Raw genomic sequence first — 22,414 nt, forward strand, 5'->3', positions numbered from 1 at the left:
AGCGATAGACGTTTTTATAAGGAATCTGAAAACCTATGTGGGTTTTCAGAAAGCCATCGATGGGCGGTCTCACCATGGATGTTTACGTCATAGAAAGGACAAGCATTTAAATTTATTTTTATGAAATTTATTTCCAAACCAAAATGGCAGTGTATACAAAGATAACAGAACACATGATAATTTACAGGAATGTTTGTTTCACATGCACATTAGGAAGTGTTGCCAACATATACATATTAGGTTTCATGCTGAATAAATAATCCCAGTTAATTTTTATTTTTACATAAAAATAGAATATTGCACTCTTAATGAGACCAGTTGTTTTGCATATGTTTTCTTTATGATGAAATTCAGCCCTAAAAAAAGCAATCCTGTTCTAACAGGAGACCAATGTAAAGTTCTTAGTAAAAAATGGAAACTCAGAAATGGCTGAGTTTTCTTCTTAAAGCGGTCACTGCAACATGAGAGAGAAATCTTACCTCAGAAGCAGCGCGGCCGGTGCGGGCTGGACCCGGCCTGCAGGCCTGGGCCCACGAGTGCAGCCCAGGACTGGAAGCACACGTGGCCACTGGCCTGTGCTTATCCTGACAGACAGCAGAAACTTTGGAATTGCATTTTATAGCTTTCAATCAGAATGGTTTAGAAAGTCTGGAAGTTACAAAGGTAGTTGTGTAAACATCATCTGAATTAAATTTCCATACGAAGTGCATCACTTATTCGGAGGCAGGAATGCATCTTTTTACGGAAACACTTCTGTGCCTATTTTACAGTGTTTTCAGAGTCACTACAGCAGCAAGCACCCCAAGTGAACACACAGCTGTTCCCACAGGGCCGGGCAGACGGTCCCGTGAGCTGGAGGAACATGCATTTCACACCTCCACGTCTTCTGGACAGCACACTCAATTTCCTATTGTTCCTAGAAACCTCAACTGGTCCAGGCTGAAAGGACCAGAGTGAAAACAGCTTTCTAAGATAGGCATTCTGCTTCCCATTTAAAACACAGTAATCTGCCTCCTTCCAGAACTCTGTTCTGGAGAAGAGAACACGCCCTGAAGGTCAGATGCCCTGTCTTCCCTGGGCTGCACTGGCACCCTGGCAGACTTCTTGACTAGTGGAGGTTTTCCATGGTAAGTGCTGAATGCTCTAGAAGGGACATAGCCTTCAACTTAAGCCTTCGTTGTTCAGCTAAGGACATTCCATTTCTAGTGCTAGGGATTTTAAGTAAAAGTTTCGTAAGGACACAGGATACATCTGAAATCAAAGATACAGGTATTCTTGAACTGGATGTCAAAAGAATTCTAGTTTTCCTTTGAGCTAAGAAGGCAACTGGCAAGCACTGCCTAAGGCTGAGATGCATTCGCTGATTTTCAGTATTCAGATTTTCCATAAAACATTTGGTGCAGAGACACCTACTGAATTATTTGCTTTTCAATGAAAGCAACTGTTGAGTCCTGAAATTTTTTTGTCTTCTTTACTTTTTTATGTTTTTTTTTTTGAAGAGTGGGTATGGGGAATTTCAAAGCAGAAAGCTTTTAAAATACAATTTTTAGAGTATTTGATATAACTAGCCAGCCAATTTAAAGTCTGCTGGCCCTTCTAGAAAAAAAGAGGAAGGATGCTCTTCTTTAGAATTCTCCATGGGGGAAACGAGTTCCTGAGGTGGCGCCTACATAATCACGGCACTAGGACAGAGCTCTCCTCCAGGAACTTGGTGCAGAACAATGGGTATCGTGGGTCCTGGATGGTCTGTCCCGACCTCGTGTCTCCAGGCTCAGCCCCCTGCATGTGGCGATGCGGGGCCTTCCAGGCTGGCGGTCTCGCGTCCTGCTCACCCTGCCGCGTAGTTGCTGAGGAAGGCGTAGAACATGGGCTGCTTCAGGCGCTGCTGGTCCTTCCGGCACCAGGCGATCACCGTGCCCTCACTGTTGGCTGTGTACAGGTGGTGGCCATCACAAGAAAAGGTGAGGCTGTGAAGACAAACCCATTTGTGTGTTGCATTTCACCTTGTTGGTCACATTACAGAAGCTAGTGTAAGGCCGTTATGAAGTCTCCATGGGGGCGGAGAGCATGAAGCGACCGACTGGCTGTTTTCTCTCTCAGGTTCTGGGGACAGATGCCAGGGCCTTGCACATGCGTGACCCTGAGCCCCAGAGCTGGCCCAGGTCACTGGCTCTGTGACTGTAGCACAGCCACTCTGTTCACAAGGCTGGATGACCTAGAATCAAACTGAGGCCCAAGAATTCAGGATGTCTGTTCCTTCTCTGTATCCTTCTTCCTTCCTGTTTATGCTAAACAATAAATACTTGGGTGTAGAAATTTAATAAAATACAAAAGTAGCTACTTTATCCTTAAAAATTAAATGATAAAAAGTTTTAGTTAAATGATACATGATTTTAAAGCTAAGATTCTATTTCCCTGAAAGAGGAACTGGTCAGACAATCTAATTTTGGTTCATCAGGCTTTACATTTAGTTTAATAAAAACAATTTTTTTGGTAGTACTGGGGTTTGAACTCAGGGTCCTAATTTGTTAGGCAAGGTGCTCCGCCACTTGAGCCATGCTCCCAGGCATTTTGTTTCACTTATTTTTTTGAGTAGGATCTTGTATTTATATCTGCACCAGCCTGGATCATGATGTTCCTACTTATGCTTCGTGTGTGGCTGAGATCACATGCAAGTCCCACTAAACCCAGACTTTTATGTTTTGACTTGGGCATCTTGCAAACATTCTGCATAGGCTGGCTTCATGATCCTCCTGATCTTTGCCCCTCTGAGCAACGGGGAATACAAGTATTCACTATCATACCTGGGTGAATTTACTTGCATACGGGATAATTTGAATTGCTTTACTTCTAGCAGGGTTTTTAAGGCTGAGATTATAACCCAAGCCCAGGGTAACACGCAGCCTTTCTTGGCAAGCAAAGCCTGAAGTGGGCAGGCCCAGTGTGTCCAAGCAAACGAGGAGGGCAAAGAGCAGCTCCGTCACCCAGAGGCCTCCTGGCCTACTGTCCCACCTTTCCATTAGGTGCCAAGCGGTGGGCTCAGAGTGAAACTCCAGTACTCAGACAGGCGCCACACCTCTGACCACTGAGTCAGGGACAACCTGCCCGGTGACATCTTTCACCACACATATCCGTGGGCCTGTGCACTTTAACATTTCTTAACAATCTGATCACACATTCTATTATAAAGAGTGGAGCAGGAAGATCTTACCTCACAATAGGCTTATTTGACTTGGGAAATGTAATTTCCCTCACAGGTTTCAGGTCCCATGTGCTCCACAACCTAGGGAAAATAAAAACAAAACAATCAATACCCAATTACACCAACTAAAACTGTCTACACTGAGAAAACCTACACACTGTTTACTTGGTAACTTACCTAGAAGGAAATATAGTAAAAGCATTACCTCTGGAAGGTTTGTGAGGAAGGGATGTAAAAAGGAACTTTTTTTCCACTTCATGTACTTTCTGTGTTCTTGTTTTTTGCCTATTCCGGGGCTTGAACTTAGGACTAAGCACTGTCCCTGAAGCTCTTTGGGCTCAAGGTTAGCATTCTACCACTGGAACCACAACACCACTTCTAACTTTATCTGAGTAGTTTATTGGAGATAAAGAATCTCATGAGCCTGGTACTGATGGCTCACACCTATAATCCTAGCTACTCAGGTGGCTGAGATCTGAGGACTGCAGTTCAAAGCCAGCTCATGCATAAAAGTCTCAGAGACTCTTATATCCAGTAACCACCAGAAAGCCGGAAGTGGCACTGTGTCTCAAAGTAGTAGAGCACTAGCCTTGAGCTGAAAAGCTCAGGGACAGTGCTCAGGCCCACAGTTCAAGCCCTATAACCTCCCCACCCCACCCCACAAAAAAGTCTCCTGGACTTTCCTGCTTGAGCTGGCTTCAAACTATGATCTTCAGATCTCTGCCTCCTGAGTAGCTAGGATTGTAGATGTAGCTACCAGTGCCCAGTTTTGGTTTTAGTTTTGTTTGGTGGTACTGGAGTCTGAATTGGCCTCATGCTTGGTATGTAGGTGCTCTACCACTTGAGTCCTGCCTTTAGTCCCTTCTATTTTAGTTGTTTTTGAGATAGGGTCTCTTACCCTTGCCTGAGCTGGCCTTAGACCAAGATCTTCCTACTTAAATCTCCTGCATAGCTAGGAATTAGGCATGAACCATTGGGCCAGCCTTAATTTCATTTTATGTACAGTTTACATAAAATTTCAAAATCGCACCAAAACTATTTATTTAGAAATAAAACACAAACCCAGGAATCTATATTTAAATCTATAAACGGTAAATATTAATATGCCTATATGTAAAAACAATCTATGAAAAGGAGGAGGAAAAGGAAGAGGAGAAAGGGAAGGAAAAAGAAGAGGAGGAGGAGGAGGAGGAGGAAGAGGAAGAAGAAGAAAAGAAGAAGAAGAAGAAGAAGAAGAAGAAGAAGAAGAAGAGGAAGAGGAAGAGGAAGAGGAAGAGGAAGAAGAAGAAGAAGAAGAAGAAGAAGAGGAAGAGGAAGAAGAAGAAGAAGAAGAAGAAGAAGAAGAAGAAGAAGAAGAAGAAGAAGAAGAAGAAGAAGAAGAGGAGGAGGAGGAAGAAGAGGAAGAGGAAGAAGGAGGAGGAGGAGAAAAGGGAAGTGACCCTGTGGCTCAAGAGGTAGGGCAGGAGCCTTGAGCTGAAGAACTCAGGGACAATACCCAGGCCCAGAGTTCAAGCCCCATGACAAAGAAGAAATAAAGGAAGGAAGGAAGGAAGGAAGGAAGGGAGGGAGGGAGGGAGGGAGGGAGGGAGGGAGGGAGGGAGGGAGGGAGGGAGGGAGGGAGGGAGGGAGGGAGGGAGGGAGCGAGGGGGGGGGGGAGAGAGAGAGAGAGAGAGAGAGAGAGAGAGAGAGAGAGAGAGAGAGAGAGAGAGGGGGGGGGGGGGGGAAAGAAAAAAAAAAAGGCTTGGAGTGTGGCCAAATGGTAGAGTGCTTGCCTAGCATTCAAGAAGCCCTGGATTCAATTCTTTGGTACCACATACACATACAAAGCTATATGTATACAAAGCCCGAAGTGGTGCTGTGGCTCAAGAAGTAGAGCTCTAGCCTTGAGAAAGCTCAAGGACAGCACTCAGGCCCTGAGTTCAAGCTCCAGTACTGGCAAAAAAAAAAAAAAAAAAAAAGGAGGAGGAGGAGGAGGAGAAGAAAGAATCCAAACTCCTCTTACCTTACAACTCCATTTTCTAATCCTCCAGCAATTACGTTGATGGATACTCCCTCCGGCTGGTTGGAGAAGGCCACAGAACAAATGATCTCCCTGCAGTGGACGTGTCCAATGAGGTCCCCGTTCACTGTCCAGAGCCTCAGGTCACTGCCTCCGCCAGCTGCAACATCAAGTCCCACAGGTCAGCGGGTATGGGGGCTCACAGCCCCGCACGGGGTGTCCCAGAGGGCACCTGAGGGCTGGGTCACTCTCTCAGGGATGAGGTTCATAGACAAACCGAAACTGAAGTCTCAAAATCACTGCACTGCACATCACACATGGGTGCTTCCTGAACACAGAGGACCAAACCCTACACAACAGGAGTGGAACCCAGGGGAGCAGGGCCCGTGGGGAGGAGGTCGGAGATCAAGGACTTCCTTCGGGTGATCTAAAGGCATTTGAAGTTGTAGTGATGTCTGTATAGCACTGTTCACATAATTAACGAAGTCGAACTGCATACTTTAAATATGGCCTAAAATGGCAAATTGTTAACCATATTTGTACACACACTCTAGTGTCCCTACAACCGTACACTGTAGAATATTAACTAGCAGAAGTTGTCTAAACAATACGGAGATGCAGGAAAGTCAGTATGCTGAAGAAGAAATCAAAAGCAGCTACTGTGGCTTTTTGTTGTTGTTGTTCTTCTTCTTCTCCTTTTTCCATTGTAGGGCTTGAACTCTGGGCCTCGGTACTGTCCCTAAGCTCTTTAGCTCAAGGCTACTGCTCTACAACTTTGCACAGCACCACTTCCAGTTTTCTGGTGGCTAAGTATTGATATGACTGTCATGGACTTTCATGCCCCGGCTGGCTTTGAACCATGATCATCAGATCTCAGCCTCCTGAGTAGTCAGGATTATAGGTGTGAGCCATCGGCACCCAGCTCTTCCACCCTTTCTTAGACGCTGACTTTGTCTCAGTGTTCACAAGGCCACACCGCCACTCACTGAGGGTGAGGCCAAGACATTGTAAACACAGAAATGACCAACGACACTTTCATAATTTAGCCAGCACCATACATCTTACTGCTATAAAATCTACATCCCATAATAACAAATCATATTGGGAGGAACAAGATCTCCAATGCAAATTTTGAAACTTTATACACATACATGTGTATATACATGCGTGTGGAACGGGGATATGAGCCTAGGGCCTCACACTTTACCTAGGCAGGTGCTCTACCACTTCAGACACTCTGCATCCCTTTTGTTTTGAGACACAGGGTCATTTCATGACCAGGACTGTTATCTTCCTACATAAGCATCCTGCAGAGCTGAGTTGACAGGCATGTACTACCATGCCCAGTAATCGCTGTAAATGGACTCTCAGAATCAAACCCAGGTCTTCATACATGCTAGGCAAGCACTCTACCACTAGGCCAAACTCCCGGCCCCTCTCATGAACTCTCCTTATACTAGATAGCCTCAAACTTCAACCCCCAATCTTTGCCTCCCAAGTAGCTAGTTATAGGCCTGAGCCACTATGGCTGGCTGATTTTTATTTTACAAGTACTTGGATGGCACCCACTGAAAGACAAAGATCTTTGTTAGGTGAAGTCTAATAATGTTCCTTCCTTCTTGACCTATAAGGAAAAAGGAGTCTGGTCTGGGTTGCTAAGTATGTTTGGCCTCTCTTTAAAAAAGTAATTTTCTTCTATTCTCAAGAGGATATAGAAAACCATAGGTCTCTAATGTCCATTATGCTGTTAAAGTAAATTCAAGAAATATGTTCTTCATTCCAAGTGCTTTTATGACTTCTTTTACATATGTACCAAGGGGCCTTAAAAAAGTTGAGGAGGTCTTTTTAAATTGAGAGAAGTTTTGCCCATTACCGGTACTCTCTGCTACTGGGGGACATAACTAATACCTACCAGTGAGTTGTAATTACAGCAGAAGTAATTTTGCTTGGAGTTCCCACATGCCTAGCTGATCTAATATCTCAGATTTAAATCACTGCCGCAGCAGGGAAGTAATTAACTCAACAAGACCCAGCTCCCTCAGGATCAGCCCAAACTTGCCAATGTTGCCAAACCAAGAAAGTAGAAAACCTCTTATAAACCATCCCTGCGCTCCCGTGCCTCGCCACCCAGCACCCTCCGCATGCACACAGCGAAAGCTGCTAATATAGAAGCCAAGGAAGAAGCAGCAGCAAGGTCATCAGTCCTGTGTGTGCTGAGTGAAGAAGGCTTTCTCCATGACCCTGCTCCTTAGGAAATGAACATGTGCTCATGGCTTGATTGACTGGTTGGGGGCTGAGTGGAAGACCCACATCTGAAATTTGTTATCATGACTGTAGACTGTTTTTTCTTGAAGAGAACAATAAATGAATGTGGTATAATGAAAATGAGTGTTTGGCCTCAGTCCCAGCTCCTGTGCTTGGAATCCACTGTCTTCTGGATTCCCAGTGGGAGGGGTCTGAAGAGCTATAGGACTGGAACAGGCCGATCAACCGGCCGCCACTGATGAGAGAATGGGGACTTTCAGACCCTACTCCTGAAGAAGGAAGCATAAACTGTCAGGTAGCAAGCACGCATACACATGAAACCTCCATAAAACACTACAGGACAACCCAGGAGCTCTCCCAGTGGGAGTGCCAGAGCAGAGCCTGGTACCGCCTGGCTCCACTGGAAAGAGGCCCCTTCCAGACCCTGCCCTTGTGCCAAGTGTCATCTGCATGCACTTTTCTTCCCTTTAGAGAGAGCTCTGCCCCTCCTGAAGAGTACGGGCCAGAGTCAAGGGAACAGAGAGCCACAGGGCCAACGAGGGCTTGGAGGCAGTGTACCCGGCCCAGGGATTCACAACCAGCAGGTCGTCCTCAGCATCTGCCCACACAGCCCACTGAACACCTCTCCACTTCACAACTGCTGTCCGACCCATCGTGTCTCCAAACCCAGCCCGCTGAACATGAGTTCCCTAACAAGGCAAGTGGCAAAGCTAATAACAAACAAAAAGAAAGCAAACCAGGACAGAAAAAAGGCCCTAAGAAAATTCAGATAATAACAATTTGTTTAAATGTGCTTATTTATTAGGGGAATTTTGATACTATTAACTCCTGCCTAAATTAATGCCTGAATTAGAGAGTGTGGCCTCAGGCGTTGCTGCATTTTCACAAGCACACATGCCCAAACTGATTAGCTACATGGGAGACAGGGAACCAAGACCAGCTTACCTGAATCACACACAGTAGCGATGTCACCTGATGTTTCACTGGCAGAGACAGCTGTGACAGGACTTTTATGTCCTGCTAGACTTTGAACATAGCACAGCCTGAAAAACAACAGATGCGAACTTGCGTACGGGTGTTACACAGAACGACACCTTACGCATTTCGATAGCGCTTTTCCTCAGTCTGTATGCCTGTTCTTCAAAAGGCAACAGGTTTCCCGTCGGACCCCTCAGGCGTCCCCTCTTAAAGTGGTAGGCAGTCACACTGTTTGGTGTGCAGGGTCCGGGCGGGCTCCCCTACCTGTTAAGGTCCCATAGAATGCAGGTGCCATCTCTGCTCACGCTGATCATGATACTGTACGGCTTGCAGACGCACAGGCTGGTTATCTCATCAGTGTGTCCACAGAGATGTACCTGTGCCTCCATCTCTATTTCTGAGGGCTGCAAGGCAGAGATTAAAGTAGAATTAGTTAATTGGAAGTAACAGTCTTGTGACTTTGTGTACCTCAGTAGGCGCTGACCCGAAGTCCTTAGATCTCAGCCTCTGAGTACCTAGGATTACAGGTGTGAGCCATGGGAACCCTGACCAGGTTGCTGCTTTTGGAGGTGGATGGGGTGGGAAAGAGGCAGGAGCACTGTTTAAATAGGAGCTGTTCATCTCATGACCTAATTACCAAATACTTAGAAATGCCTTACCAATGAAAATCCTTACCAATGAGATGAAAAAGTCTGCTTCCAGGCAAACATGTTTCTGAGAAAAGGTAAGTAATACAAGCCTTCATTAGCCTACCATGACTTCAAAGCCAAAAGAAGCACGTGTGCTGTATTTCAATTATACTAGCTATACCCTTGATCTGAATACCCTTGATCAAAGGTATTCTTTGCAGAATTACTCCTGCCAAAAGAGCTTACTCTTTTTCTTTTTAAACCTGTGGTACATACTGCACAACTGAAAATGGGAGAAATGATGAGAACGAGGCTGTTGGAAATGCAAATATAAACAAAAAGTGTAAGATAAAGACTGTTTTGAAAAGCGAGGGTACAAAGTGACTGAGGGGGATGCAAGAGGGGGTTGGAAATGACTGCAAAGGCAAGGCAGAGAATGCAGGGCCTGAATCGCCAAGGTTTAGGCTAGTCTCATAGGCGATGACACTGCTCACTGCCAGGACCCACCGTGCCACTGGTGAACCTGTTCGTGTAAGCTGTGATGACGCCACACTTGCTCCCGGTGAACAACTGGCAGCTGTCAGATACCCAGGCACAACTGGTTACCTTCAAAAAGACAAACCAAAGGTTAGCATGGGGTCAAAGCAGGAGAAATGCCTCTGCTTTCCTAACAACTATTTAAATTAGGACAAGGTCAAAACTTTCCAGGAAATCTTTCATTCAAAACAATTATCAGATGCAGCTACGTCATTTTCTATATCGTTAGGCCAAACATTTAAAGTGGGTTTCCAGATGAAAAGATATTATATGACACAATGAATGATTTTTATATTTTGATACACGTGGTCACTTGCTGCACACAACTTTAGCAAAACAATTTGAAGATGATTAAAGCTTAAGTGTGCATGTGTATATTCTACATATTTAAGTTTTGTTTATTCCAGTCCTGGGGCTTGAACTCAGGGTCTGGGCACTGTTCCTGGGCTGTTTTTGCTCAAGGCTTAGTGCTCTACCACTGGATCCATAGCACCACTTCTGGCTTTTTCTCTGATACTCAGGCATCAAACCCAAGGCTTCCTCATGAATGCTAGGTATACGCTCCATCACTAGCCCACATTTACTTTTTTTTTTTTTTTTTTTTTTTGCCAGTCCTGGGCTTGAGCTCAGGGCCTGAGCACTGTCCTTGGACTTTCTCAAGGCTAGAGCTCTACCACTTGAGCCTCAGCACCACTTCCAGCTTTTTTCTATGTATGTGGTACCGAGGAATCGAACCTCGGTCTTCGTGCATGCTAGGCAAACACTCTACCACTAGGCCAAACTCCCGGCCCCACATTTACTTTTTGTAAGACAAGGTTTTGTTGTGTATTGGTAAGGGTGACCTGGAAACCACAATTCTTCGACATCTACTTCCTGAATGCTGGGATTACAGGCATGTGCTACCATGTCTGGCTTTTGGGTTTGACTTTTGGCATTTTACTGTTTGCATGTTGCTGAAGGGAGTCAGGGCACACGTCAGCAGAGGTAAAGGAGGAGATGAAGATGGTGCTGGCTGCTAGCCATGGAACTCTGCACTCTTCTGCCCTTGCACCTGGTCATGTCTCAAGGGTCCTGCTTCAGCGAAGGCAATTGTCCCTTACAGTTCAAGACTGATCAGCATATGTGTGTTAGAAAATGACCATCTTCGACATATCCTAACTTTGGTACTTCTAAATCTCACTATACCATCAGGGACCACTAGATTCAACTGTAATTTTGGGTGTGGGGGGGGTATCGGTCATGGGGCTTGAACTCTGGGCCTGGGTGCTGTCCCTGAGCAATTCAGCTCAAGGCTACCGCCCTGCCCTTGAGCCAAAGAGCCACTTCTGGTTTTCTGGTGGTTAACTGGAGATAAAGAGTCTCACAGACTTTTTAGTGCCTGGGCTGGCTTTGAATGGATCCTCAGATCCTCAGTCTCCTGAGTAGTGAGGATTATAGATGTGAGCCAGCACGCCTAGCATCAACTGTAATTTTTTGTTTCTTTCTTCACTAGTTATAAAGGTTCGTAATGATTGATACTTCCTAACTTAGTCTTTCAAAGAGAAATGTATTTTGAAAAATTTGTAGACTAAAATTAATTCTGTCTTGCAATTCCCATATGGACGCCTCAAGCTCTTTTGTAACCTAGTTTGCATCACAACATTCTAATCATCATATTTTTATATACCTTGCTATTTTATCATTCTAAGGGCTATTTCATTATAGCTTATTATTCCCAACTATGCTAAAAATAAAACTAAAACAGACTCTCCCAGAAGGATAATGCAAAAAGATAATGGCTTTTCTGCTGCATTATTCAAAGTGAAGCATCACCCTTCAAAGACACATACCAGAAAGCAGAGGCTCCATTTTCAGAATCTTCCTTTAGCTGAATATAGCTAATCATTCAGAAGTTTTAATTTCCTACCAGTAATAACAAAGGAAAGTGGCTGAGGAATTGTGGCAGCAGGTGTTACACAGGTGATGGAAATCAAAGAATGGTAAGAACTTCGGAGGAGGACAAATGAGAAAGAAGGCTGTCTATTCAACACAGAGCCTGTGACAGTCATGCTATCACTGTGCATCTGCTACACAGAATTTGGAGTTCACAGGTTTCATGGAAACATTTTCACAACCACCCGGGGAGGAGGTAGTGTGAGCATCTCATTTTAAAGGAGAGGCAAGAGATGGATGAAGTACTACCAAGAAGAATACAGGCAGTGAATTCGGTTCACAGGGATGGGAGACCCAGTGTTCTGTTAAACCACCGGCTGAACATCTGAGCTATTTAGAAAAAATGAGGTCACAAGAATGGCACTACAGTTAGAGAAGATGACCGGTAACAAAGATAAGTGGATATGGGGAGGAAAGCAGTGCTGGGGTCAGCACCTCAGGGCACAATGATCTTGAACACTCAGCAAGAACAGGCAGGTTTGGGGATACTGGTGGTTAGGGGTGCCATCTGTCAAGCCAGACTAGCTACAGAGTGCTAGAGTCCAGCTGCTGTTCTGATACTCTGTGAAGCACAGGAGTAAATAAACACACTCACCTGGTGCTGTTGTGAACCCTGAATGAAGTTGACTGGGGGCTCACTCTGCTTACTCTTCAACCTCAAGATGTTATCGGCATACCCCCAGCTCAGGATGGCAGACCACTGGATGTCAGTGCTGTTCATGCTTCTCACACCTCAAGGGAAGAGGAAGTTAGTACAGCTGTTACTGTGCAAGAGTCACAGGACAACCTAACAACAGCAGGCTAAATGCTGAAGTTTATACATCAGAATGTATTGTCATTTTCATCCCCAAGATGCTAACAGGTTTCTAAGGGTAGAATCAGACCCTTTTCTTCTATCACTGTTGTGAACAGGATTTATCCGAGTCAGATTTACTAGAATACCAGTAAAAGAAAATTTATACCTAAATATTATTTAAATAGCAATGAACTGGGATCCACTTAGAATATAAACTCCTCTCAATATGACCTGCTGGAGATTTGAGCTGCACATCCTTAGACTTCAGACCCTTAAAATCAAGGTTTTGCCTGAGTGCTCAATTAAACAAGTTTCTCATTCTACTTTCCTGCTTTTAGAAGAGACTCCCTAGTAGAACAGTGGGTGAAAAATGGTATTCAAGAAGACTGTTTTTTCCAGTGTGTGTTTGGAGGGACTTGGAGCACTGCTTCTAAAGAATTGGTCAGCACTTGCCTCAAGGTCCACAACACCAACTCAGAAGCTGGTGAAGTGTATACCATATGGACAGACAAGCGAAATAACACAGCAACCTTGTACAGTAGAGCTCAGGAAGTCCAGTGCAGCCAGCTTCCTACCTCCCACCTGCCTGTTGTAGCCTTGCCCTGCCCTGTCTGTGTGAGCTGTGCTGTGAGGCCACACAGTGAAACCAACTGGCTCAGGGGTTACAGTTGAATGGATATGTGCTCAGCGTTTAAGACGAGTCAGGCCCTAAGCATTTCCACACATTTTCTTTGATTCTCCCAGTAAATTATTGTGAGAGGAGTCACTTTGTTATTCCCATATTATAGACTCAATACTTGGAGACACACAGTAAACAGCAGAGCTAGGGGGGGATCTCAAGCATCAGGTGGGGCTACTGGAAGCCTCAAATCAGAGTAATTCTCTGGGGATACCTGGATCCTGACAAATCTCCAGTCCATTCTGTGGGGAGATTGCAGTAAGAAGGCAGCCCTGCAGGGTACACTAGGGGCCCAGCTATCGTGGTAGAAATCAAACGGGATGAGAATTATACCCCACACATGGACGTCCCCCTAAGCTGAGTGTCCCATTCTAGGAGGAGAACAAGGTTTGCAGCACAAAGGCAAGGAGGCACGCTGGCCACAGGCAAACATGCCAGTTCCTTGCTGCAGGTCACTGTGTCAGCCCACGGTGACCACAGTTCACCAGCTCTGTCTATCTGGCATCGCAGCCTTGAAAGGGAATTTCTATCAAGCTGACAGTGTTTCATCCTATGAGCATTACCACTGATTCTCATTTCCTCCAACTCCTCCTTTCACTTTGACTCCCATCATATTTTATTGTACCTTGTTCCTTGCTGTAGGTCATCAGAAGACAGAAATTTCGGGACAAACCACAGATTGCCCTGGTGGGCAGTGCCTGGAGAGAACCAAGTCTTTCTCCGTGGGGCTGGCTGAAGCAGACCACAGGTACGGCAGCACTTGGGGAGCCCACATACTCGCCCCACTTCAAGCCTCTTATCCATGATAGAGGACTCTAAAACAAGGGAAGGAAAAAGCAGATGGTTTTTGTTTAAGGCAGAAATTTAGAAATATCCCCAGAAGTAGAGAAAATAAGAATTCTCAGAGAATAAAAATTATTTTAGGGGTCGGGAGTGTGGCCTAGTGGTAGAGTGCCTGCCTAGCAAGCACAAAGACCTGGGTTAGATTCCTCCGTACCACAAACATAGAAAAAGCCAGAAAAGGTGCTGTGGCTCAAGTGACAGAGCTCTATCCTTGAGAAAGCCCAAGGATAGTGCTCAGGTCCCGAGACTGGCAAAAAAATGTTTATACATTTTGACTTTCCTTTGCTTAACATGTGGAACAATATATTCTCCTCTTCTTTTTCTCCTCCTCCTCCTCCTCCTTCTCTTCTTCTTCTTCTTCTCCTTCTCCTGTCAATCTTTTTCGCTCAAGGTTAGGGCTCTACCCCTTTGAGACAGCCCCACTTCTTGATTTTTCATGGTTAACTAGAGATAAGAGTCTCATGGGGAATTTTCAGCCTGGACTGGCTTCAAACTGTGATGCTCAGATCTCAGCTTCATGAGTAGCTTGGGTTATAGGTGTGAGCACCGGTGCCCGGCACTTGACTTCATTTTTATTCTATAGCTCTGCCCTCACTTGCCTGTAAGCGCCTGGTTGAGTTATTTGAAACTCAAGAAAGGGAAAAAAATTTGAACATTTTTTTCAAGCTAGCTGAAATAACTAAAGGTGACAATATGAGTCAGGGACTGTAACCTGGAAATATGACACATATTAAGGGATAGATGTCCGAGAAAAGCTCATTACCTATTAAGCTCTGAATAAGAGGAGCCAGGACAGAGCAGCTTCCCAAATGATGCTGGATACGAGTGCATAATACTCAGTGAAAGAGCACAGCACAAGAGCTAGAGCACACAACACTCAGAGTGCAGCCAGAGGCACCAAGGGGAGGGTGGGGCTGGATCTGAATCCATCTCGTCCAAGGCAGGCAAAGTGTGAGGAAAGGGGTGGGAAAATGGAGAGGGAGGGTGGGTGAATACAGTGTGTCATCATATTTAATGTGAGACTGAAACCCGGGAACTTGAGAGATGGATGGGGGTGGGTAAAGGGAGAGAACGATGGGGGTGACATTGATGAAGACTGCACTGTACTCAGAACTGACACGTGGAACTGAATAATAACAGAATAATAGAGCTTGAGGAAATGTCAGCGTGTGACGAGAGGAGTATTCATACACCTGAGCACAAACACTGATGAAAATGGTTTCCCGACTCCAAGTAAGAACAATTACTGGGAAGAAAATCAGGAGAAAAAAGTCTTTTGGAATAAAAGGCCTTTTAAAGTGTCACTCATAATCTATTATAATCTCTTTTTTGTCAGTAGGTTTTCTGTTTTAGACATTTAAAAGTTCTGTTGTTTTACTTTCAATTTCTCAGAGGAAATTCCTCATAAATCAAAAACTGAATGAATGAAAACCTACATACTTATTCTTTAAAAATAAGAGTACCAGGCTCTGTGGCTCATGCCTATATCGGGGCCGCTCTATGAGAGGCTTACTGTTGAGGCCAGCATGGACAAAAATGTAAGACCTTATCTGAAAAACAAATATGAGCTGGGTATATGGCTCAAGAGGTCGAGCATCTGCCTAACAAACATGAGATCCTGAGTTCAAGCCCTACTTCAAAAAAGCACACGTCCACGGGGCTCTGCGTCTTCCACCATACCATTAATTAGGGCAAAGCAGAGTACGCAGTTCAGGTGGGCATGTGTGGGAAGGCTTGCTTGATCTGCCAATTTACAGGAAAAATGTATCAACTCTTTAGTGTTTACAAGCAGTGTAAACCAGACCACGGCTGTCAGTGCTTCTGTCTGCAGATGGGGGGCAGGAGGAGGCTGTGCAGTGTTCATGGGCACGCCCTGCCCCTACTTTGCCAGTCCTGATAGCCCCTCTCCTCTGGCTTACACAATCCTATTATGTGGCCATGTTGGGCGGCTTCCCTGCTAATGACTTCTCTCCAGGCCCAAAGGGAGGCTAGAGCCTGGCATACCAATTCTTTCCTCGGGGATCCGCAGGCTCTCTAGCTGCCTCTGTGTCTCACACTTGTCATGTTCATTTCTGAATCTTAGAACCTGGGTGAGCGCCTAGCACTAATGACACCAACCAGGTTTTCCTAAATTCTACAGAAACGGAACTGACATACCGGATAGGTAATTTCTTTGACCTGTTCCCGGGTCTCCCTGAATGCAAACTGCACCAACAGTCCCACAGCAGCTGGGAGCTCTCCTTCGATGAGCTTGGCTCCGGGTCTGCTGGCATGGGCTGTGTGGAACAGCTGGCGAGGGGTCTGCCCATAGGTTTTTATCATGGTTTCTAGTGCTCGTCTCTGAACCGGATCTTCCACTGCAGAGACATCCATTCCAAAATAGGTCTGTCATTGGAAAGAGTAAAAGAACACAAGGTATAGCTCCAGATATAAAGTGACACTCTGTTATGAACACTACAGAAGACTTCAGATGGAGAAGAAGCCCCAACACCAGCCTAATTTAACCTAGTAGTGTGAAAGCAGGGAAACAATGAGGTTAGGTATTTTGTTCAGTGGATTAATTGTTATTCTGCTGCATTTGTATGGAGTAACCACAGGCCACATGTAGTATTATCTTCTCAAAATTAGCTTTTCAGTCTCAGCTCTGGGACACCTCCTCCACTCCCAGGCCTCCCACATACAAGGCATGCCCCAGAGCCTAAGAAAAACAAAGGTTTGCTGAGTAGAGAAACATGTTTTGTTGCCAGTCCTGGGACTTGAACTCACGGCATGGGCACTGTCCTTGGATACATTTTGCTCAATGCTAGCACTCTGCCACTTGAGCCATAGTGCCACTTCTGGCTTTTTCTGTATGTGTGGTACTGGAATTAAACCTGGGGCTTCGTCCATGCTGGGCAAGTACTCTACCACTAGGCTACACTCCCAGACCTGAGAAACATTTTTATAAAAGGCTAACCCACCCAACAAAATAAAAAAAGTACATGTGAAAATGTAACAACTGTGATCCGCAGATCTCAGCTTGCTGAGGAGCTAGGATCATAGGCATGAACCAACTGAATTCTGACATTTTAAAGAAACATCCTAATAGCCCATTTTAAAGCTTCTGACACCTGTGCACATTAAGTGTCACTTACAGCAGGATGGAAAACATTGATGGCTTGAACAGAAGCCTTCCCCTTTTGCTTATACCCAAACACCAAGTCAATCCAGTGGCAGATGTTCTGGGACACATGGTCAGACTCGAGAGCCTGCCGGTGGATGAGGATAAAGAGACGAGGATCGTTCCGTGCCCACGGAGGAAGGTTGACGTGATTGACCCGCTCACCATTCTGACGCACTCCAAAATCAAAACCTAAGGGAAAAGATCAACACATGACGTTTACCTCCAGAGCGTGCTTCATCTGAGCTGGCCTTACGGGTCTTGGACACAGTGGACTATATGATGTAGCCAGGAAGGCGGCAGTGAGGGGCTGGCCTATTCATTAGGAACCATCAGCTCCCCTCGTCATATCAGTACTGGACAGACAGCATCCTAGGGAGATCTGAGATCCTTCAGCCATACCACTTATAAAAGGTCAATCTACCCAACAATGTAAAAAGTACATGTAAAAGTGTAAAACCATGAGCCCCAGATCAAAAGGCAGAACCCCACTGCACACGGCCCCAAGGCTCCTCTCTTTCATCTTCATACACACTGAGCTTAGCTATCTGTTCAATTGTAAACCCAGGCATTACACGGCCATTTCGGGATTACTGACGGTACATTTCAATCAATGTAACACCATTTATACTTAGTAAAAATTAGTTTTGCAAATTTACTACCAAGTACATACATACCCAGAATGAACTGTTACAGTATATTAATTTTATGGTAAGTGCATGAGTCTGTTCTAACTTCCTTTCTGCTGACATAGTCCTATGCCAATAAAATAATACCAACACCTAGAATAAGAGGGTTCTGTGGTGGCAGTGAGCTCACATCTAACTTTATTATTAGTCTGCTAGTGCAAAAAAGACCTTAGCAGTATTTAGTTTCAAAAAAAAGTCCTAAGGACTAACTTTGAAAGTGGATGCAACCCTAGCATTCCAGAGGCTGAGACAGAATGCTCCTGTGAATGAGATTAAGGGAGACAGTGCAAAGGCACCTGACAGGGCTAACTAACTGGTCCACTATTGAAGAGCAGAAAGGCTGGCCAACATGGCAGATCACTGGCATCACAGAAGGTAAACTGTATCCACCAGTCTCCTATGTTATTATGTCATTCTGCTTAGAACGCTCTATTCCTATCTCTGACTTCCTCATACATTCACTGTATTTTTAGTAATCTACATTTTGCTTTCAACAAATTCATGACTCTTACATTTTTTTTTTTTTTGCCAGTCCTGGGCTTGAGCTCAGGGCCTGAGCACTGTCCTTGGACTTTCTCAAGGCTAGAACTCTACCACTTGAGCCTCAGCGCCACTTCCAGCTTTTTTCTATGTATGTGGTACCAAGGAATTGAACCCGGGTCTTTATGCATGCTAGGCAAGCACTTTAACCACTAGGCCAAACTCCCGGCCCGACTCTTACATTTTTATGAGTATAACTTCTATAATCAGAAAAATAATTTGTATAATAAAACAAGTATATGCTTACAAATATTACAAATATTTTAATTTTATAGGACTAATACTAAAAATCCCCCAGCTTGCTTTGAAATAAAATAATATACTTAGAGGAATGAATTTCTCTTATTTGGGGACTCAGGATTTAGGACTTAGAAATGAGAAATTACCACATCATCCCAAGATCTTAGAAATTATAAGTTAGGCCGGGTGCATAGCCTAGTGGTAGAGTGCTTGCCTAGGATGCATGAAGCCCTGGGTTTGATTCCTGGGTACTACATTTTCAGAAAAAGCTGGCAGTGATGCTATGCCTCAAGTGGCAGAGCACTAGCCTTGAACAAAAAGTGTCCAAAGACAATGCCCAGCCACTGAGTTCAAGCCCCAGACCTGGCAAAAAAAAAAAAAAAAGAAATTATAAGTTAGAAACTAATTTGACAGCTTACCTTCACGGTTAACTAAGAACTCAGGAAGATAGAAAAACTCTGGGATAAGCTCTTTCACATCAGTCATGGATTCAAAAGATGAGAGGCGCCAAGTCGTATTGGTAGAATGAAAAGTTCTGTCTGGAATGTCAAAACTTTGATCTACAAAGAAATACAAATAACACAATTTTCTCAGTCCTAAATCCTAAGACCTCCAACAAGAGAAATTCAACAGGTTGTTTATCAGTGAAAAATATAGCAAAGTCCAAGCATAAATTGGCAACTGGATGCACTGAATGGAGAGATTCCCTGAAGACCTCTGGATATTATGAGGAACAAGTGCAGGGCCACGAGCTCAGATCTCATTAGGGGTGACAGAGTATGTCTCTCTTAGCTCGACCACCTGCAATTTCTTCCTCAGTACCTTCAGCCTAGACTGTCACTCCCAACACTCAGGTGGAATCTCTCTGAGCAGGCAGGTTAGGGCAGTGACAGGGCGGGTGCTGGCATGGCTCTCTGCCATCTATGCCAGAAGAAAAACCTACATTCCCTCTGCTAATTATTAATTGTGCTGAAAAGACTTTAAAACTGAGTTGAATATATTTCAAAGGGTAAATTTTGTGATTTGAGAATTATAATTTAATTTTTAATGAAACTTATGTTTTTATTTAATTTGAAGCTGACATCTCTGGCTTTTCTGATGGGCAATTTGGCTGATGGAAGAATTCCTGTTACTTTCAGGTATTTTCCAGAAGCCAGTCCAGGCCTTCCTTCCTGCTGGGATGAAGTGTGGCTTGGGGCCCTTCTGAGAGCTTGTCACATACCTTGATAGGCTAGGAACATCTTCGTGAAGGGAGGCATCCTGACCAGGAAGTGTAGCACTGTGCCGCTGTTAGAGTAGTGGGAGCCGTAGTGATAGGGCTGCACAGGTGGCATGGGGTCGTCTTCCCGCGCTCCTTTGCGGTACTCTTCCTCCAAGTACTGAGGACACAGGGCCAGTGGTTCACGAGTGGGTATACAGGCAGAGCTGGGAAAGCTTTGCTGTTTGGGTGGTTTTTTTGGTCCATCCTCCCGTTACCCTTTGACACCATTCTCCTTTGTTTTCCTCCCCATCCTGTTCATGTACACAGACCCCCACCACCCTGAGTGTCCAATCTTCCTGGAGCCCTGCGGAAGCCTGGCCGTGGGGGACCTACCTGCATTCTGCATCTCCTCACTCACCTCCCGTAAGTAACCAGCCCCACTCTGCGTCCTCACTCCCACACTTGACTCCCATTGCCTATGCTGATCACACGCAAAGAATGAGAGCTGAGCCAGGCGCGGTGGCTCACACCTGTCATCCTGGCTACTCAGGAGGCCGAGATCTGGGGATCACAGCTCAAGCCCGAGCAGGAAAGTCTGAGAGACTCTTACCTCCAATTAACCATCAGAAAACCGAGTGGCAGTGTGACTGGAAGTGGTCCTGCGAACTATCCTTGAGCAAAAAAGCTCAGGGACGATTCTCAAGCCAAGTTCAAGCCCCACAACCAACCAAAAAGATACTAACAACAACAACAACAACCCAAGAGCTGCTCCTAGTCTTAATTTTAAACTCTAGTTGTACAAGTATAAGTAAATGAAAACCAGGAAAACCAACACCCGTCAACTTAAAATTCAGTGAAGAGTAAGTCTGTTAAACAAATCTCCATCTTTCATTTATCCAAGGGCCAGTAAAAGCTAAAACTACCTTGTATGTGTCCACATAACGATCTTCTTTTTCTTTGTACTGCACAGCTATCGGCTTAGACAGATTTCTGCAAAGGAAGGGATGGTGGGAAGAATATGAAACAATACTGTCTGAATTAAACTGTCTAGGTCTGCATCGAGCAGAAAATGAAATAAAATGATCAACAAGAGGCTCATTCTTCAGTGTACTGCTAATATATCTTGCAGAGTCACCATTAAAAATTATACCTGGCTACTCAGGAGGCTGAGATCCATGGATGGTGGTTCAAAGCCAGTCTGGGCAGGAAAGTCCATGAGACTTTCCAATTAATCACAGAACAAGCCAGATGTGGCACTGTGGCTCAAGTAGTAGAGCACTAGCCTAGAGCTAAAGGTAGCTTAAGAGACAGCGTCCAGGCCCAGAGTTCGAGCCCCAGGACTGGGAAAATAAACAAACAAACAAAATCTCTAACTCATAAACTACTAAGGTAGAATTTTCCACACAGCTAGGCCAGCATTAGGAATTCCTGACTTGGACTGCTCCCTCTACCTGGGCAGACTCTTCCAATGAACAGATGCTGATGCTCCCAGGCCCTGAGCTATCACCTCCCATTTCCCAAACTCTATGGAGCAAAGCCCAGTTTGGAAAGAAATTATTATCATGTGGAGAGGTTGGGAAGTTACCAGTCTGTCAATAAAAACTGCAGACACAACACATGTTCAACACGGCCAGGTTAAAATTCTGGAGTGAGTATAAAAATAGCCTGCTCTCTGGGTGGATGCTAAGCGACAGGGTTGTACCCAGTATGGGTGTGAGCACCACACAGCATCCCTAGAGGCCACGTGGCATTCCTGTGCATTCCTGTGCAGAGCTTGAGAGGAGGGGGAGGGGAGGGGGGAAGTAGGCTGCTGGACTGAGGGACCAGCTGCCTGGCACACCTGGAGTTTCAGCATGCAGTACTGTGATCAGACCAACAGCAAGATTTCCTAGGGAATTAAACATAGTGACATTGACCACACTTTTTTTTTTTTTTTTTTTTTGCCAGTCCTGGGCTTGAGCTCAGGGCCTGAGCACTGTCCTTGGACTTTTCTCAAGGCTAGAGCTCTACCACTTGAGCCTCAGCACCACTTCCAGCTTTTTCTATATATGTGGTACCAAGGAATCGAACCCGGGTCTTCGTGCATGCTAGGCAAGCACTTTAACCACTAGGCCAAGTTCCTGGCCCCTGACCACACTTTTTTTGGTCAGTCATGAGGCTCCAACTCTGGTCCTGGGTGCTGCCCCTGAGCTTTTTCAGCACAAGGCTAGTGGCTCTAGCACTTAAGTCACAGCACCACTACCAGGTTTCTGGTGGTTAATTAGACATGAGGGTCCCATAGACTTTTATGCCCAGGCTGGCTTTGAACTGCAATCCTCACATCTCAGCCTCCTGAGTAGCTAGAATTACACTTTATTTTGTTGTTGGGACTTCCTAAATTCTAAAATCTTTGTCCAAGCAGAGTAGATAGGAAGAAATCATGTTTAAGATCTCGGCATATAATTTTTCAGAAATGCTGTATTTTTTTAAATCAATTACATTAATGCTCTGTCTGAAAAAAAATTACAGGTAAGCAAGCAGAATAAACCCCAAAGCATGTAACATACACTTTTACAATAGTGTTTTAGTGGCTGCAAGATATAATAATGTACCCAAATCTAAGTTGAACATTTAGGCTGTTTCTAAAATTCAGCTACTTTGAAAAATAACATGGAGACTCCACTTTTAGCTAAATCCCTTCACACCAGTCACTTGATACAGGCAATGACTAGACAAGACAGGTTC

General features: G+C 44.9%; 1 protein-coding gene across 1 annotated transcript in view; it reads right to left on the bottom strand.

Moving 5' to 3' along the window:
- Positions 1 to 1,706: 1,706 nt before the first annotated feature.
- Lyst (lysosomal trafficking regulator) overlaps positions 1,707 to 22,414 on the bottom strand; it is a 96,887-nt gene continuing 76,179 nt past the window's right edge. Inside the window, exons 40-52 of the mRNA XM_090318768.1 lie at positions 20,614 to 20,680; positions 19,712 to 19,868; positions 18,909 to 19,049; positions 16,995 to 17,212; positions 16,018 to 16,245; positions 13,643 to 13,832; positions 12,138 to 12,274; positions 9,581 to 9,679; positions 8,709 to 8,848; positions 8,412 to 8,509; positions 5,205 to 5,361; positions 3,212 to 3,283; positions 1,707 to 1,967 (exon numbers count right to left, since the gene is read on the bottom strand). Coding sequence (XP_090174894.1) covers positions 1,829 to 1,967; positions 3,212 to 3,283; positions 5,205 to 5,361; positions 8,412 to 8,509; positions 8,709 to 8,848; positions 9,581 to 9,679; positions 12,138 to 12,274; positions 13,643 to 13,832; positions 16,018 to 16,245; positions 16,995 to 17,212; positions 18,909 to 19,049; positions 19,712 to 19,868; positions 20,614 to 20,680 — 1,843 coding nt within the window. The 3' untranslated portion in view covers positions 1,707 to 1,828. The remainder of the gene's footprint in view (positions 1,968 to 3,211; positions 3,284 to 5,204; positions 5,362 to 8,411; positions 8,510 to 8,708; positions 8,849 to 9,580; positions 9,680 to 12,137; positions 12,275 to 13,642; positions 13,833 to 16,017; positions 16,246 to 16,994; positions 17,213 to 18,908; positions 19,050 to 19,711; positions 19,869 to 20,613; positions 20,681 to 22,414) is intronic.

Source organism: Megascapheus bottae, chromosome 26 (assembly GCF_031878675.1).
Source record: "Megascapheus bottae isolate mThoBot1 chromosome 26, mThoBot2.hap1, whole genome shotgun sequence".
Lineage (NCBI taxonomy): Eukaryota > Metazoa > Chordata > Mammalia > Rodentia > Geomyidae > Megascapheus > Megascapheus bottae.